The sequence below is a fragment of the Paramacrobiotus metropolitanus genome, unplaced genomic scaffold (genome assembly GCF_019649055.1).
Source record: "Paramacrobiotus metropolitanus isolate TYO unplaced genomic scaffold, Prichtersi_v1.0 Parri_scaffold0000222, whole genome shotgun sequence".
Taxonomy (NCBI): domain Eukaryota; kingdom Metazoa; phylum Tardigrada; class Eutardigrada; order Parachela; family Macrobiotidae; genus Paramacrobiotus; species Paramacrobiotus metropolitanus.
This window is the reverse complement of record NW_026570442.1, coordinates 749-19,734: the sequence shown is the minus strand read 5'-3', so window position 1 is coordinate 19,734 and position 18,986 is coordinate 749. Positions and strand designations below refer to the sequence as shown.

Here is an 18,986-nt window from a genome sequence, read left to right as displayed (position 1 = left end):
AATGAGTCGGCTGAAAACGAAATAAAAGTGAACCGAGTAAAAAGCTGGTTGCCCACCGTGAGTGACTTAAAGGTCACCGGACTTGAAGACAAATCTAAAGCTCAAGATGGAAAGGTCACCGGACTTGAAGACAAATCTAAAGCTCGAGATGGAAAGGTCACGGGACTTGATGAAACAACGGAGAATACAGATGACCTTTGGGAAGCGGACAAAGTGTCACAAGCATTGAACGAGTGTCCGATTAAGCTACTGAGATTCCCGAAACAGATGAAGAAGAGGCACAAACCACTACCACTTTGTAAGGTCATCAAGGACTGGAACGAACTCAGCACGGCAACAGTTCGTATCGTTAACCTGCAAGGTGATGAGGAGGAAGAAGACGACTCGAACTTGCAGTTGCGGAACAAACAGTTAAAAGATCCCCATCTGGCAATGATAATAGATGAATTGGAACATCTACCAGATGCTGAAACGAGATCAAAATTTGAAGTGCATTACCAGTTGTGGAACGGTATATTGTACCGAGTAAAGGATAAAAATGGGAAACTTGAAAGGTCATATGTGGTACCGTTGTCAATGCGAAGACCGATAATCCACGCATTACACGACGAGAAAGCGGCAGGCCATTTGGGATTTGAAAAGACTCTGTCAGCAATAAGACTTCGATATTATTGGGACAGAATGAGTACAGATGTAAAGAATTACATACTCGCCTGCCAAGGATGCCAGTTTCGAAAGACGCCAAGAAATTGCCCACCCGGAAAAGCGCTATAAGAGCGCTCAACCGGAACTACTTTTCTTTGCGATAACTGAATACATCAATATTAGCATTACCTAAACATATGCATACAATCAGTACTAACTAACATAAAATTTTAAATTTTCATTACATTTATGACTTTTGCCGCAGGAAATACGGCGATTCGCGCGACAAGCGCATTATTACTTCTGTGCGATTTCAAGACGACGAACGGACGATCGTCCTTGGTCCGAAATCTGTTGGCACATTTGTCGGGGATGAAAGCGAGGAGCTTGAATTTACGCCTTGCCGCATTGAAGATTCCGATTATTACTGGGATGCTTCTCTTTCTTTGCCCGACTTTGCAGCAATTTTTACCGGAGATCGGTCGAACCTTTTTCCTTTGCTGAAGAAGTTCTTCAAGGAAGAATTCGTTCTGCGGTTTTGTTCACTTTTGGGTGAGACATCTTTTTTTAATTTTAATTACCATAAATTTTTTTTATCATTTTTAAACGTGCATGAGGAGATCTTTAAATCAATTTGTGCATACTCTTTTAGGTTATATGTTACGGCCGTTCCTAGAGAACACAATCCGGAATGAACTTCATTTGGCTGACGGTACGCTTGCAGTTGTATTTTGAAAGAATGTTTGTTCAAGTATACCAGTAGTCTTCACAGGCTTTCGGTAAACTGGTGCATTTACCATAAATTGTAGAAAGCTGACGCTACTTATAAAGAAACGTTCAAAAATCGTAATTTTATCTGTAAACACCAGATCCGAGCACCATCACAGCAGAAGATTTCGCATCAAACACCACGTCATGCTGCTGCGAATGAAAGGTCAAATAGAGGTAATTGGCGTAAGCCGGCCACTCGCCGGCCACCGTATCAATCTGCTTGACCCATGGAAGGACACCCATCTCCAGCCGAATATTGCGGATGATCTGCTCCGTACTACGCACCAGCTTAGCAATCTGGGCATCGGAGAAGCCCAGCATCTTAGCAGACAGCAGTAGATTGCGGCTGGGCGACTGAGCCACCTTCGTGCGCAGTTCTTGGCGGAAGTCGATGATGTTCTTCATGCGGTACAGGAACCAGCGGTCAATTCGCGTCAGCTCGTGCAGACGGTTCACAGTGTAAACCTCCGCCAGGGCGGTGGCCACGGTGAAGATGCCTCGGTCACTGGGGTTACTCAGTTCCTAGAAAAATTTAATTTTATTGTCGCTACCAAAGAAAACTGGAATGATTTACATCGTCAGAAAGTTCCTCGACTTATGGTTCAAAGCCGGCGTAGTGTTCGTCGACCATGTGCAAGGCCTTCTGAAGTGCTTCTTCGAAATTACGACCGATGGCCATCACTTCGCCGATGCTCTTCATGGCGCTTCCGATCTAACAAAGATGCGGTGTAACAGACAACGTCATCAAAATTTAATCATGGTCAACAATTTGTGTAGCAATGAATATTTATGTATTTCTTTAGTGCTGCACGAATGAACTGAACAAAATCAACAAATTTACGATTGCCCGCAAAAAGCATCGTATTTAAGGCACTTGCTGGTCACCTTGGTGCTGACGCCGGGAAACTTCCTCAAATCCCACCGCGGCACTTTGACCACACAGTAATCCAAACTGGGCTCGAAACAGGCCGTCGTTACTCCCGTCACCGGATTGCGCAGCTCCACCAAACTCTGCCTAATGGACAGCTTGGCTGCATTGTAGGTCAACGGATACCCGGTGGCTTTACTGGCCAGGGCGGAGCTGCGCGACAGTCGCGCATTGACTTCGATCACATAAAACTGAAAAGCCAACACAACAAGATACATTTTGCACACTGCGACCAGTAATTCAATAACTGTACTGTCAAGTGACCTCATGCGATTGCGGATTCAGGGCATACTGATTATTACACTCTGCCACCACACCCAGATGCCGGATGACCTCGATGGCCGCAGTTCGCAATAGGTGGTATTCGGCATTGGTCAGCGTTTGGCTGGGCGCCACCACAATCGACTCCCCGGTGTGGATGCCCAACGGATCGATGTTCTCCATATTGCATACCTGTTCGAAAATGATAAAAATAACGTTCTTACTACTGAACTTAGCGCATAAGAAGGATCTGCCTATTGAAACTTTGTAATTATTCCTCTTTGTGTTTACTTCATCATTGTTGGTTACTTCCAGCTGTTGACAATGACAGCCCATGATTTATTATAGCACTTCATGTATACTTCTTTAGGTGCTTTTATTACTTCTATCGATACATGTTCTATCGATTGTTTCTATCGATGCATTAATTCTATTATGTTGCTTGTTTACATTTTTAGAAGTTTCTTACTTCCATGACCGTTCTACTACTAATATAGATATACCCTGGTTGCCTAAAATCGCAACGTATTTAGTAGTAAGTAGTTCGGTTTTGTTTAAAAATTTTGTCTAAAGACTACCGCGTCAGCGCCACAAGGGTAAAGTTAGAAATCAGTTACTCAAGAAGTGAGTAGTAAATAGTAATGCATTTACAGAGTACATACCGTAATACAATTTTCATGGATATCCCATACCGTACGACTTCGTATTCCACTTCTCACCATCCACGCAGCGATTTATCCAAAAGTAATTGCGGCGACACCGAGAGCGCTCGCGTGGCGATCTCCGTCAGTTCCTGGACGTTGTTGGCGAAACCCGAATGCAGACCGCCGAGGGAATACGCCGCGCGCACCAACACTGGATACCCGATGGTCTGCGCTGCGTCCACGGCTACCTGCAGCGAATAGGCCACCATACTGGGTGCGACCCGGTAGCCGATATTTGCCAGTTTGTCTGCAAAGAGTTTTCGGTCTTCCGTCCAAACGATGACCTGCACCGGGGTGCCCAGCACTTTCACACTGTACTTATCCAGAATGCCCTGCTCTTTCAGCTGGGCACCGCAGTTCAGAGCGGTCTGGCCGCCGAAATTCAGTGGAATTCCATCTGGTCGTTCCGTTCTAATCACCTAAATAAAATGTCCCACCCAAAACATTACGAGAACTACTCCCGTACTGCGAATAGCATACTTCTTACTATTACACTGTTACACTATCTGTATAAGAGTATAATAATTACAAGTATCGGTCGCGCTAGCGCGCGACCAGTTGTGTTCGAGGTATGGAAGAATGAAAGAAATGCAAAATATACTTCGTACAGCAGTAAAAAAGATTTTGAGAAATATTTCAAATATAAAACCTCAGCGAAGCCAGATCCGAAAATATTTTAAACATGTGGAAATGCGGACAGTTTTCAAGCTTTCCGGTTAAATTCGACCAGTTTATAAAAACTGAAAGCCTCCGTAGTTTTTCTTTTTGTTTGCCTTTTTCACGGATTTTTTTCCGTTTTTCTTTTTGTTTGCCTTTTCACGGTTTTTTTCCCGTTTTTAATGTACAGTACTGTAGCCGCTAGATGAAGTGAGACAAGTACTAACAACCTCTAAGTACTACAGCTTCTAAAAATTTTTTTAGACCTTCTCCCAAACTTAAGATTTTTTTTAAATATAAAGGTAGGAACGTTTGTGCGAAGCTCTATTTTATAAAATAATCAACTTATTGAAAAAATCAATCTTGATTTAGAAGATAAAATTCCAAAAAATAAGGACGTAAGGATATATGAATCTATTGATAATACACCTCCAGAGTAGTACGTACAATTGTAGTGTATGGTTTCTTATTCACACAGAGGTTACGAACATCAAAATGATTACATATAAATAAAACTGATACAATCATCGAAAACTTAATAATACAACATAACAAAAAAAGCGCAACAGGTGATTGTACGAACGCTTACATTTACGCTTACATTTGCGCTGCTCGGTACAGTATATGGATAATGGACGCACAATAGTGAAGCTGGCTATTTATTGAGTTATTTACAGCACATTAGGAGTTAGGGTTGAACAATAATATTTCGCATAACACAATTATTTCCACACACAATTTACTTGACTAATCCTTCAATCAACGCAAAGCCTTATAGAACACAATACGGTATAAAAAAATACGACACGACTAATAGTAATGCTATTAGTCGTATCGTATCGTTTTGCACTACGGTTTACAAAAGAAAGACGGAGAGGTAAAATTATGTAGTACGATAATTATCATTAAAAATGACCCAGAGTTCATAGTGCATAGCAAGCTACTGTAGCTGCTCCTGTAGAAGATTCGAATTTTACTTCTAAGTTTTTTTCTTCACCGATTTCTGGTAATTCAGTCCGTTGCTGTATAAAAATGCATTTATTATTCAGTCAGATATTGCATCACCTGTTCGACATAGTCCACTGTGACCGGCAAGTTGTACACTTTCGTAGCAATGCCTTTTGCGGTCTGCACCGTGGCGATATTGGGATTGACGAGAACCGTCGTGATGCCTTCGTCTTTCAGTGCCTTGATGCACTGAGATCCACAGTAGTCGAGTTCTCCGGCTTGTCCGATACTCCGCCCACCAGAGCCCAGCACCAGCACCTTCCTAGGCTTAAACGCCGTCACTGGACAGGGCGCCGGCGGAGTCTGCAACTTCCTAATGATCTGCTCCCGGAAACTGTGCGGGTGGCCATTTTTTGTATATTTAACTGTCTGCAGGAATAAATCGAACAAGCATTCTAGATCGGCGGGACCAGCCATGTGCTCAGGATGGAACTGCACCCTACGGCAGTAAAGGTTACTAGTTTAAATCACCACAAGGCATCGTGCGCTGTGAAAGCGTAAACAACGGATGTTGATTGCGTCCAACAACAGCAAATAGGCTCAGGGAACGTATACATCTGGTACGTGTAAATCGATAGATATCTATGTATCCGCAATGAAACGCTAACAGCGTGAACATGCAGCAAAAGCCAAAAAAATATTCACAGTAAAATTAGCAGTGCCATCAGGCAAAAAGTATTTGCTCGAGAAAGCAGCCAATGAATCGCTCTTACATTATTCGACAAGTTTTTATAACGGCGCTACACGTAAAATTTACCGTAAAGTTAAGAATGTCCTAAATCACCAACCGATTTAATTTGTGGAAGTCTCTCCCGAAAGCTAACAGCAAGCCATTGCCGCTCTACAGTAGTGCAGTCTACTCGCGTAGACGCTACGCCAGTAGACTGCATTATTTTCGAGGGCAATGAGCAAGCACATTATGTGAATATGCACAATAATAGTTTCATGGTAATTTTGTTATATAGCGGTATGAGTGCAGTTTTGTATGGCAGCGCCCTTGGTCTTTGTTTAAACCGATATCAACTCTAAAGGTCACTTTCATGCTGTGAACTGGACTTACGAACAAATCGGTTTCTCTGAATGAATAACCCCTCATTAGTGCCATCGTTGGCGTTGGTGAAGAGTACTTCCCAGGGATGTGTAATCTCCTTGGTGTCGATGGCAAAACCGTGATTTTATTGGTTATGTAATACTTGTCGGTGCCATTGTGGACGCATGGCTGATTATGTCCGCGGTTGCCCTATTGGAGATGGTACGATTTCAGGCCAGCGGCCAGCGCCAAAATCTGATGTCCCATACAGATGCCAAACACCGGTCTACACTGGGGGTTTTGCATGTACGTGGCCAGGTTCGCAATGAGCGTTGTGCACAGTGCGGATCACCGGGGCCGTTGCTCAGGAATAGTCCATCGAAGTTGTCCACTTCCTTGTGAATGGGGTGGTTCCATGGGACAACTTGCACGAATGCGTCGCGCTTGAGGAAACAGCGCAGTTGATTATACTTCAGTCCGCAGTCAACAGCCAGAATTTTTGGATTCCCGCGAGGATTGTACAGTGGTGATGGTGTCTAAAAAAACCACAAAAGAAAACGAGTCACCACCTCTTCCAGTTAGTTTCCGATTTACTCTAGTGTTATCATACTGCAGGTCTGCATGGTCATGCATGGTCTGCATGGTCTGGCCGTTAAATAAACCGGTGATATATATATACTTGATATATAACTTCAAATATATATTTGAAGTTATTTAGGATATTTGGACTTTGTGGTTTTCTGCAAACAACAATTTGAACAAGACTAATGCTTTATAACAAGCACGACCAACTTACATTGTCAGTCTAGTACATGATTTCCATAATATAGGTATATATGTATATACTGTTAGTATGCTCATTATAAACTTCTGTTGAGGAAATCGATTCATACTGCATATTTAAAAAAAACTATTGAAAAAAGACCATTTAAAATAACGGTTATTTGAGTACAAATTTACATTGTAACTTGTAAGTATGTATAAATGCATTGTACTCGTATATCCTGCATTATTTAATTATTTTACAAGTCGCTGTGGCAATGTGGTGCGACGACTGCAAATCCAGGTTGTATTTGCACGGCAATATTCGCACCCGTTTGTGGTGTCGATGGGAAGACATACGCCAGCGCTTGTGTAGCGAACTGTTCTAGCAGGTCCGCTACCTATGACATTAAATCCAAAATTGGGAACCGTTAATGTTTCTGCTCGCGTAATACATAAATGTGCTCGATATATATGTACTTGACCATGAATTATCATGTAGTCATACAATTCTACAAAACAAACGTATTCGAAGTGACATAGAAGTGGCAGTAGGGTCGCAAGGCGGATGTCCGACGACAACCACACCAACGACTAGTTTGTGGTGCCGATCGACGGGAAAACGTATGGCAACGCCTGCGAAGCCAGCAGCAAAAGTATGTACAATAGGGCATGTACAGTAATAATTTATTTGATATTTACGCACTTTTTTACACGTACAATACTGTTGTCACTTACGCACCATATTTTTCAACATGTATGTGTGTATGTTAAACAGTTGTTAACAATATTTGGCAGTTTGCAGAGTAATTCCGTACTTACTTCGCCCATTTTACTAATTTGCAGATGTGGCAGTCGTGTCCCAAGGCAAATGTCCCAGCTTCCACGACAACTCCCAATGTTGGATGTGTGTGTGTCCGGCCATTTTCCAACCGCTGTGAGGAGTAGACGGGAACACTTACGGAAACTCCTCCGAAGCTGGTTGCTGTAAAATTAGGTCTAACAGCTTTTGCGGTCTGGAAAAGTCTACCTGCTCAGAATGCGCTACTGGCTACAGTAATTTTACTACAATACGAATCCAATATTTTGCATGGGATCGTGATCCGTTCTGCAGTAATGTCAGGGAAATCGCGGAACAAGCTGCCTTTCACTAATACTTCCGGGTTAAGAAAATCAGGTCGCCGTAAATACTTGGCCGATTTTTCAATTTTCCACTTGGAAAGGTACGAGTACTTATCGATTCGGCTACTATAGTTGGATTGTGATAGTACCATAATAAAAGTAATTTAATGATGTGTGTTTTAATAGTCTCATAATTCATCGACATATGCACATTGCAGACTAAGTAAAGTAGCAGTCAATGTTGTATACGTGTTGTATCAAATGCATCTGCATAATTAGCTTACTTCTACCTAAAAGCGGCATCCATTTTACGGTATCATATGCGCCATCGTCCTTCCGGTCTTGGCTAGCATTAAAACCTTCAAATGTACTTGCGTGGCGCGCGTTCTCTCGTCCGAAACCACTCCAAAAGGCCGTGGATATAGCAGCATAAATTTAATAACCCAGAAAAATGAAGATACGAGAAGTAAAAAAAAGTGAAAGCAGTTTAAATTTAACACAACCTTTCCTGGATTGCCAGCGGAGCACTGGCCAATGCAGAAAACTGCCAAAGTCATTGATCTAAATATATCCGGCGGCTAAACAAAAGTATTAAATAAGAAAAGTTATTCTGACATTAGCCAATCCCAAAGGGCAGTTTGCAAAGAACGCCTTCATATAGATATAAGCACTGTATCACAAATTTTACGTAGCGAAAATTTAAACCAAAAATTTAGATTCCGTATATAAAGGAAGACAATAACAATAACCGAAAAATCACCTGTGTAGCTTGGCTATAACCTGTTGAGAGGTCATAATAAAATTCCTTGCGTTAAGTCGAGTCTTGTGCGTTTGTTTTAACAAATGAGAAACCTACAGCAAATTTTGTTGCAGTTTATTGGAGCTTGTGCGCTTGTGACCTTATGTAATTATGTTGTACGCAGATCATTATGACGATCCGCCCGCCGCGGTAACGTTACCGGCTCACGCACTTGCTCGAGGTACGTACAAATCAAAATTTAACTTATTTCCTTGTCTACTTTTGCATCTAAAAAAATACTTCCTATTGTACGTAAATTTCGTCTTTTCTTATGTTACTGAATAATCACGAATCCTCATTTTTCTAGAATTTTCCCGAGTGCTTCATGGTCAAACTCCAAGGTGTAGCGGCGTAAAATGCGGTCCTGGTGGAAATATGTCATGCAGAAGTCCATGCAAGTGCTCTAACAACGGGGATGTGAAATATTGTGGAAGATCTTCTGGAGCAATCGGGCAAATATAACAGCGGAACGTTGCTATTTGGATGTGTAGCAGATGCATGCCACATTTTTTGTAAAATTTGCAACTGCCGTACCTACGTATACATACCGCCTTTGCATTACGTAACATCATTGCTGTAACACCTGCTTCAAAGAAAATCGTATCGGCCAACCAAAAACACAGCCGTACTTTGCTATTGCTTTATTCGGCTAGTTGTTTCGAAAACGGCTCGGTTTACATGTTTAGCAATGCATTAATCAGGTTGGTGGACCTTTAATAAGTATCACGTGAAAGTACAAACTAAGTACTAGAAAAAAGAAGTTTGATTATGCAAACGAGACAGCGGCAACTACTGCTCCTTAGGGGTGAACTGCCATTCACGCACCCCGATGTTAGGGGGCCAGTTGTCTGCCGTGAACATTTTTTCAGACTCACTGGCGTAAGAACCAACACGTGCGAACAAACTATTCTTACGACCCTTTTTAGCAGAATAAATTGAGACAAATCTGACAGAGATCCCGATGGATTCGATGGTTGCCTTCAAATCCCTACTGTAGTCGTCAGGGGTCTGGTGCTCAGTCTGCTCCAGCGGGGGGATGCCGTGTAGACAGAAATCCTTTTTCTCTCTTTCCTTGTCGGTTTTAGAGACACGCATAAACTGTAGGTCGACATGATGATGTCATTTGAAGCGTTAGAAGCCTTCTCGCGAGTACCGCGAACCACTTGTCCCTTTTTAACGATGGTTGTCCAGGATTCTTTGGTAGCGGGCCCACTCAGAGGGGTTTCATCGAAGCAAGGAGGGGAAACCTTGCAGTCAGGGGTTGACGCTTGTGAAACTCCATTGGACGGGGAACCTTTCACCGGTGTGTCGACAGGGGTCGTTGTGGTGGATCGAAACCCGGAGGGTTGAGGAACTAATCCACCAGTTGCGACGGTATTCGTAGGTAATTTGACTGAGGTTGCTTTCAAGGCTGTAACTTCGTCCCAGAGTGCCTGCAGTGTTGCAGAGGCCTCATCGTACCTTTTCTGTCGCTCTTGTAATTCGCGTATCTGGGCCTTCACCGTAGTTAGCTCTGCATTAAGGCGCTTGTTTTCTTCCACGATCGGGGTGATAAGCGGGGAGACTTGGGCCTGAAAGCACTTGGTAATCAAGCCGTTCAAATCCTCGTGGTATACAGGGTACTTTTGTACGCATTCCAGATCGCTGGCTATGGCTGGGATCATCTGTCGTATCAAAGGGATAAGCTTGGTAAAAGACCACTGATCCTTGGCCGTTCCATCAGGGAAAAGCTTGGCAAGTTTCTCGATGGAGAAAGGATCGTAGCCATCATCCTCGCTGGCATTGTCAGGCATGGTTGTCCAAAAGGGTAGCAGGGGTCCGGCCCCAGACCCGTTGACAATGAATAAATTAGCCAAACAAAAATTGTAAATGAAGCAAAAAAAAAAACCTCAATAACCTAAACGATCTTTTAATTGTAGATAAAATATAAAGAAAAACTACTTAATTAGGATTAAGATTAATTAGGATCTACTTCACAACGGTCTTATTTGACATATTACTTAAGTAATTTGCCGAATAGCGATTTAGTCTGCGCTACAAACACCAAACTTAATCAGGTGACAGACAGAACATTCTGTGCAAAGTACGGTAATTCATTCACGCAGAGTTACAATGGAGGCTATAACACTGCAACAGACAGATCGTATTCAGCAGCTCGCAAACGCGAGCGCCAGCTTTTTTTTAACGCGCAATGGCGCTAACCGGCTCGGGCAGAGCAAGACGTTCAACGGAACCAGACTAAGAGAATTCTAAACAGGTAGACAGCAAGCACATCTCTAGGGAAGGCGCTAATCCTCTGCTTCGACTGATCTCCCTGTCTCGTTCCATTTGGCACGATTGGTGCTGCGGACATCACAGGCCTTTCAGTCCAAGCCGTTACTGAGTAGCCAGGGTGGTACTTATTGTGATCCTCCATCTCCCGTGCCCATCTCCTTGGTGGTATTGCTGCCTCAGCCAAACACTTCGCACACAGGCCTTGCCGGCCGTGCACTCGCAGCCTAAACTCAGAGTGGTCACCCATCTAAATCCAAACCGCGCTCGATGTAGACTATAACGGGTGTGCTACACAACGGGTGTACGAATATTATAGCTGCGCCATTTCTCATCTTTGGCTTGCCTGACGGCCGATCTCGCGGTGACGGATGTGGGTTTGAGATGGGAGAAAGTGACGGCGTCAACACAAGTCACCTTCCAAGCCAGGTACAAACCACGATTCCAGGAAAAAGTGGGGCATGGCATTGGCATGTCAGCCTGGGCGACTTTCAGACGTTAATGATGCCGGCTGGCACGCATGATCTACGAACGATGCCGTTCAAACCTTCGTGGGTGGTGTCTTCGGCGGAAAAACAGACCATAAGCCTTTGTGGTTTCCGAATTAATTTCAAATAACATGCCCAAATAATTTTTAAATTTGTAGATTAATTTTTTGCAGATCAATTTAATGTTGTAATTAGTCCTCAAATTTCGAAATTTGCGAACTGATGTTAGAAAAATTTGAAATTTTTCTATCTTATCTTGAATTCCAAAAATAATTTGCAAATTGTTATGGCGCAAGGCTGCTGATTTGAGGTGCAGAGTGACGCAGTCGCAGAACTGCAACCACAGAGCGGGTGTACAGGGAAGCAGCACACGGTAGTGGGCGTTACTGCTCGCGCACACAGCACCACTATAATAACGCACAGCGCGGCATGCTTTCGTCTGCACGGTTTAGCTCGCCATGCACAACTTCCGCGTTGAGATTCTGCAGATGTATTTTACAGATGTGATAGATTGAACTTTTGATTAACGAAGTTACCCTTGTTTTCCGCGTCTTTTGAAATAATTAAAGTAAACTAGTTAGTGAATGTCTTGTTTGATAAGATTATTAAATTGTGGGTCTTATGGCAGTTTTTATTAGTGCCAGTTGACCTTTATTATGTGCATTCCAACAAAAGCGTTCCTCGCTCGCTGAGCACTTTGACTGAGGAGTTCATGGCTCTCCGGGAATTTGAGGAGGCCATCTGGCCGCGACATCGCTCAGTTAGAGCCTGCTCCGCAGTGTTTCCTGATGAAGTACGGCAACATATATTCACTTCCATAAGAGCGCCATCTTCAAATCTGTCGGAGAACCCGCAGGAACCCGAAGTACTGCCGCGACCTGGCCGCCTGCTGTTCGGCACGACGGTAAGATTCCCGTGCCAAGTAGCACGTAAATGTTGACTTATATTCAAATATTTATTTACCGATAACGTGTGACGGGGTTAATGGTAATTTCCCGCATGAATAAGTACCGAAATGGAGAAAATGACCTTGCTTAACTTTGACCTGTGTCAAAGAAGGTTATTTCCTGGTCGTGCAGAGAAATCCCCGTTTGCGTTGCATTTCTATGTATGTCACCCTAGCCGGAAATGGGCTACCTGTTCCACGATGAATAATAATAATAATAATCAGAGAAACCGGTGGCCATTGGTCAGTTCCGTGTTCGCACAGAGACTCTCCCCTTTGCGTTGTACTTATTTCTAAGTACGGTGATACTGCCGTTTGCGGTAGTTTCAACTGTCAACGACGAGAAGAAATGACGATTAACAACATGGTTTCCTTTCCATAGCATTTAGTGACGCTGTCCACCATAGCAGGCTGAATCACTATATAATATTGGCGTAAGGCTTAACGAAATTCCCACTCTGTTGAGTTCGCCAGCCCGATCCATTGAAGCAAACTTCCATGTCTACGCATCATTCGATAGCCCTTACTGTGCATATTAGCCATCGCAAGTCAGTTTTTAAAAAAAAACAAATGTTTGAAAGAATACTTAAAGAATTCTAAACAGAATGTCAATTTGAAAAGTTGAGAATCCACCACTGCAAAATTGACCACCCCACCACAGTATCGGTAGCTAAAACGCGTTTTGGCCAGCTTTGCTGGGACTGGGAAAGTTATTGAATCATGACCACATTTTTCCGTAGTCTTGATTCTTGAATGGAATTATAAATTTTCTTCAACAAATGGCTTCCGAAAAAGCTAGATTTAGGCACGAAGACCTACCAAAGTCTGCGAGTATGGAAGAATAGAACTGCTCAAAACCGTTTCTCAAGGAGCCGTCGCTCGCAGTGGTTTGACCAGTTTAAAGGTACAACGTTTCGACGGGCGGTTGCCATTGGTAATGAAATGCCGTTAAAGGCCAAAAATTTGCCACGCCTTGCGACTCGCATGTTGCGAGCACAGTTAATTTGTTTTCTGTGGAAAATGATGTCCGAGAAAATTGGTATAACATGTTGTACGGACAGCAAGCTGGCAGCTGAATTTCCGAGCTTAGTTAATGTGCATTAACATGCAGATATTAAGTGTTGATGGTGCGGGATTTTCCGATTTTGCTCTCGGAACTGTTGATTTGTCTTATGGTTAGAAATTGTTTGTTCAGCTTTTGTTTGTTTTGTTTAAGAAACATAAGAAACCTAACAGAAGCATATGAGTGATTGCTTAGTGGTCGTTAGGTGCGTCATCCAAGATGGAACGTTCCAGTGTTGAAAACGAGAGATTTTGCTTAACGTGGAATAATTTTCGTCAGTTTTTCACAGGAGGCCAAGCCACAGGCGACGCCGAGCTGCGGCGCGAGCAGAGCTCGCGGAGCAGCAAGCGAGCCAACTTGCTTTGCATTTCCGATTAAACGAGCGATGAAAGAAATACGTACTACAATATTTCAAATGGCTGTTTACGAATTTTTTGTAAAGTTATTGACCATTGGTTGCGTTGTGAATGCAAAGCAACCGAAAACCAATTGGAAATCGGAAATTTTTTTAATAATTTGATTGTCAAGCGGGAGTGTTTGATTCAATCAGTACTTATTAAAATTTTCTAGACTGCAACTGCAAGGCTGATGGTGCATTGAAGCTCGGAACAGCGCGGCTGAGAGCGCGAATCGCGATGGTAAAAATTTGGAGGTACAGTAGCATAGACTGTATTTAAATTTATGCTACTGTTCAGATTATTTTGCAACTGGGCAAACAATTTAACCTTTTGAATGATGGTTGCGTTAGTTATTTACTGTTATGGTGCGAAGGTTTCGTTGTGAAGAGCTAAGCCGAAAGCCGGCCCATTTCCGGGATGTCATGTCTAGGGTTGTCCTGGCAGTCCGGCAGCATTTTAATAACAGTAAAATTATAATTGTATAACTTCCTCATAAAAGTACTTATATCAATAGAAGAAGTTGAAATATTATTTTTTTGCATTGAATTGTCTTCTCTTATTTAATCCGCGCAATTTGCGCGGGGTCTGCTAGTAAAGCATAAAAAAATAACAACGTTTACTGATGTTGGAGGATGTGTGCTCCCGCTTTTCCCCTTTCCGCCGTGTGTAGGCAGTTACCTGTGTTCGTGGCGCTGCGACCGCTTAAATCAAAGCGGCCGCCGGCACTCACCCGCCTGCTTTTGCTCTCGACATTGTTTCTGTGCCTGCGTTGGGTTCTGCATTTCTGGCCGATTTCTTTGCATTTCTTGTTCGTGCGCGCGCGAGTGATTGGTTCTTTACCACCCGCCACACCCTGCTGTCTGCGCTGCTGTTATTTCGCGTTGCTCAGTAAAGGGGCCTTCGGTTGCGCAGGGCACTTGTCGCTCTCTTCCGCCGACCCCCGGTTGGCCGGCTTCTGGCTGACCCACGGTCACCGCACACAGCCGATCACGAGAGTACCAGCCTCCCAGCAGCCGGGATTCCAGCGCCCCCAGTGGATTCCGGCAGCGGTAACATTAATTGTGATTTTATTATTTAACACTGTATGTAGTGTTTCCCGTTCCATTCTCGCGATGAAATACCATTCCATTTCCCATCAGTTCTGCCGCTGCTGGTTGCGCCGATACACCGCTAACGATGTTGAGTTAATGTTTATTGTGCGCACCGCGGATCGCTGTACGACTGCCACAGATACACGAAATTTCCTGAAAATGTTTCAATAATTTTCATACTCTGGAAGAATGAACTGCAGTATCTGGATAATCGATCCGGTTCCGGACTGTTAGTCACTATGTGTAGATTATACCGCAAGTATGGTTTGGATTTTGGAGCTTAATCATGTACTTATGTCTTACTGTGTGTATGCTCCCTAGATAACTGCAGTTGAACAGCTTTTAGTAAAAAAATTTAATCTGGTTACTGAAATACGAACAACAAATTCCCGCTGCATTCACAAAAAAACAAAACACGGAACGCAAAAGAAAGAACCAACACACTGAAGTGAGATCCGATCCGATTTTAGTAAAAACATTTAATCTGGTTACTGAAATACGAACAACAAATTCCCGCTGCATTCACAAAAAAACAAAACACGGAACGCAAAAGAAAGAACCAACACACTGAAGTGAGATCCGATCCGATTTTAGTAAAAACATTTAATCTGGTTACTGAAATACGAACAACAAATTCCCGCTGCCTTCATAAAAAAAAACAAAACACGGAACGCAAAAGAAAGAACCAGCCAACACACACTGAGATCCGATCCGACTGCCGAATCCTGTCGCACGAAGCCAAAACTGAGCACCGCACTGCGTGTCCTTCCGCATCGCCGACGACTGCTGTCCGGCTACTTGCCGAGTAACTGCAAAACCAAATATTAGCATCAAATGTTAATCGAAGAGGAATGCAGAGAAGTAGAAAGTTTTCAGTTAGTAATCACCAAATACGCAAATGCAACCACCCTTCTCAATTAAAAATTAACAACAGAATGTGAAATTTTTTTAACATCAGAATCTGTTCATCCCCATTTTGAAATTCATTTGTTTTTAATACTGAGCTTCATTATTAATTCTCCATATGGAATATTCTTGCTTACTTTTTCAAATTTTTATCAGTTTATTTATTATTCAGATAAAGATTAAAGAAATTGGAAATAACAAAAAATACAAAACCAATACGATTAATGTAATGTACTGATGGTTGCCGATATCAAGGATTAATATACCGCGTCGATCTCCAGCAGTTTTTTAAATTGCGTCTGCACACGTCTGGAGTGCCCTTTGGCAAATGCAGCATTTTGCCGCGCTCCTGCTTCGGTTTGCCGAAAAGCCCTTTCTTTGGTAGTTTCTTGCATCCGCTGTTTGGATTTTTCACGAAGGTGCTCGTTAACCTTCTCACGATTCCGTATGCGCTTGAGCTTTTGTCGTCTTTTATTGCGTTCCCTATTAGCATTTTGGGAAGCAGTTATGAAATTACTTGAAAAAAACAAAAATGCTGCTTATTTAAAAAAGTACTACTGTTCAGTACCAATACAAGCCGGGCTATAAATTTAGCGTAAGCTAATATAGTGAGAATAACAAATTTACGGGTTTGCGCCTAACTTCTTATTACGGCACGCCCCACTGCACTTTTTAAACACGTAACACGCATTTGGCGTGCCAGTCCGCCGGTGCACACCAAATATTTTAATGGGAACAATCGCAGACCTGGCGGATGCTGGCTAAATTAAATTCGATGCAGTAAAGTGCGGTCTTAAACCGCGGAGCGCATCTTGTTATTGCGATAAATATAGTGACGTGGCAATCATTCTAGGCGCGCATTTCGCTCTACCTGTACCTTCATATAGACAATTATGATACATTTACAGCCTGGCTTGTTTACGGATTTCCGCGCGCTTATACATCTGCAAAAGAGTACCCAGTAAAACAGAAAACAACTAATACCTTCTACTGTCTTCTTTCTTCTTTGTCAGTGCTTCAGCCCGTGACAGTAGCTCCGCGAGGCGGTCCGTTTCGCGTTTCTGCTTCTCCTTCTCACTGTCCGATCTGTCAGCTTTGGCCGCCCCCTCTCCAGGTCGAGCCTCTCCTTGCCGATGACGTTTACCGGCTTCGCGGTCTGGCGATCGGCGATCTTCCGTAATACCTGTAGCGGAGAAAACATTTCACATGAAAAGTTAACAGCAAAGATGTTGCAGAATGCAGATCATTACGAAAAGTGTGCTTACGTTTCTCCTTCTTCTTCTCACTGTTCCGCTTTTCCTCCATCGAAATGTCCACTTTGGCCGCCCCCTCTCCGGGTCGAGCCTCTCCTTGCCGATGACGTTTACGGGCTTCGCGCTCTTGATCCTGCCGATCTTTTATAGTAACTGCAGCGAAGAAAACATTTCACTTGAAAAGTTAACAGCAAAGATGTTGCAGAATGCAGATTATTACGAAAAGTGTGCTTTAACTGTACTTCCGCGAAATCAAGAGACGACTTTCACGTCGAAGAGATAAGTAATGGCTCTTTTAACAAATATCTAACTAAAACATTTAAATAACGCTAAGGACCGTGTTTCCGATAACAAAACTGAAAATAACTGGAAACGTTTTCAGAGGATCAAAGAAACAAAATTAACATATTTTATTTTTTGCTTGAGAAAACGATTTCTGGCTGGCAAAATTTTTGTAAAACAAAAATTACTTCGGCTTGCATAATTTATGAAAACTGAGGTGAACGCTGTTTCCAGCAAGGCAACAGAGCGTCGTTTTACATTCATTTTACATTACTTTATTTTACATTTACTCATTTTACACGTTAAGGTCGTACGTCTTTCAGGTTTTACAGATCGCTTTACATTTATTTTTCATTTACTTTCCATTTCTTCATTTTACAGATTTTTTTATTTATTTTGCAGTTATTCATTTTACAGGCTTCGGAAATACATAATATGTTGCTGCGTAATGTTCATATTACATAATATCTTGCTAAATCAAAAAAATTCGGAGACAGTTGATGCGTTGTACTTCATTGTACAGCAAGTTAGCAACTACTGTTTCAGCTGAGCAGGAATGACTCTCTGACACTCAAGCGCCAGTGGTGAATAATTTCGCGGCTTGTGGTCAGCAAACTTGCCATCTCCCCAGAAGAGAGATGTCTCCTCTTCTGCGCAGTAATAAAACCTTGTAAAAGGTTTCTGCTCTATCATAGTTTTTAAAATAGGTATCGGTGTATAATTTTTTCATAAAAGCTTGATACACATCAGTAGATAGAGAAATCAATTCTCTGTCGATTCCTGTATAATTTAAAATGGCGTGATGTGAGTAGAAATTCACCTTAATCCGCGCAGTTTGCACGGGATCTATTATTATAATATTTTATTTTACTTCTGTACAATAAAATCGTTAGTCTTTTGTGACTGCATTACTCACTCCATCTCACTGTAATTTCCCTAAAATCTTACATTGTCACTAATTTACCTTCATCGTCTGCTTGTGTTTTATTTCGCTTCTTGCTTTTCGCTTCCGGCGCTTGTTCTCGCTCCTTCGGGTGCGACCTATAAGTTATATGCCAACAATTAAAAACTGATATCGTCACAACAAAACTGGTAACGTGAACTTTTAAAATAAAAAAGCGAAGAAAATATGAGCCCTGAGATTGCCTTTCTGGGTGTATGATAAAAAATACGTCTAGTTGTTATGAAGGAGAATTTGAAATTTCCTCTCCTGTCACTAGCATTTCGAAACACTTACGCTGTTAAACTCTGTCCTCGTTTAAGAAATTTTTCCTCTTCCGCTTTCCGGCGACCCGCAGTCTGCTCCGATGGCCCCTGGTCCTCGGCGGAAGATTCAGCGAGGTGCGCTGTTCGCCGCGGCAAATGGGCGCGATACATTTTATCTGTAAAAAGAACAAACATGAAAAAGATACAGTGGACTTCATAAATGCGGCTACGTTGGACACCCGTGCGCCGGCCGACAATTTTATTACCAAAACCCATGACTAAAACAATGAGGAAAAAACAAGCTGCTGCGCGCAGACAAGTTTCATTCAGACACCGGTGCCGTGCAGATTTTGGAACTGAAACCAAAAACCACCTTTCCCACTCATCGTACGCTT

General features: G+C 42.6%; 1 protein-coding gene and 1 pseudogene across 1 annotated transcript; both read right to left on the bottom strand.

Moving 5' to 3' along the window:
* Positions 1-1,497: 1,497 nt before the first annotated feature.
* Positions 1,498-10,480, bottom strand: LOC129601245 (CAD protein-like; annotated as a pseudogene).
* Positions 10,481-15,290: 4,810 nt separating this feature from the next.
* LOC129601244 (uncharacterized) lies at positions 15,291-18,763 on the bottom strand. Its single transcript, XM_055499999.1, has 6 exons — positions 18,623-18,763; positions 18,350-18,426; positions 17,116-17,256; positions 16,835-17,033; positions 16,117-16,333; positions 15,291-15,753 (listed from the first exon to the last, which is right to left on the bottom strand). Exons 1-6 carry the CDS (start codon positions 18,760-18,762, stop codon positions 15,739-15,741), a joined length of 789 nt encoding a protein of 262 aa, XP_055355974.1. The 5' UTR covers position 18,763; the 3' UTR covers positions 15,291-15,738.
* Positions 18,764-18,986: the final 223 nt, after the last annotated feature.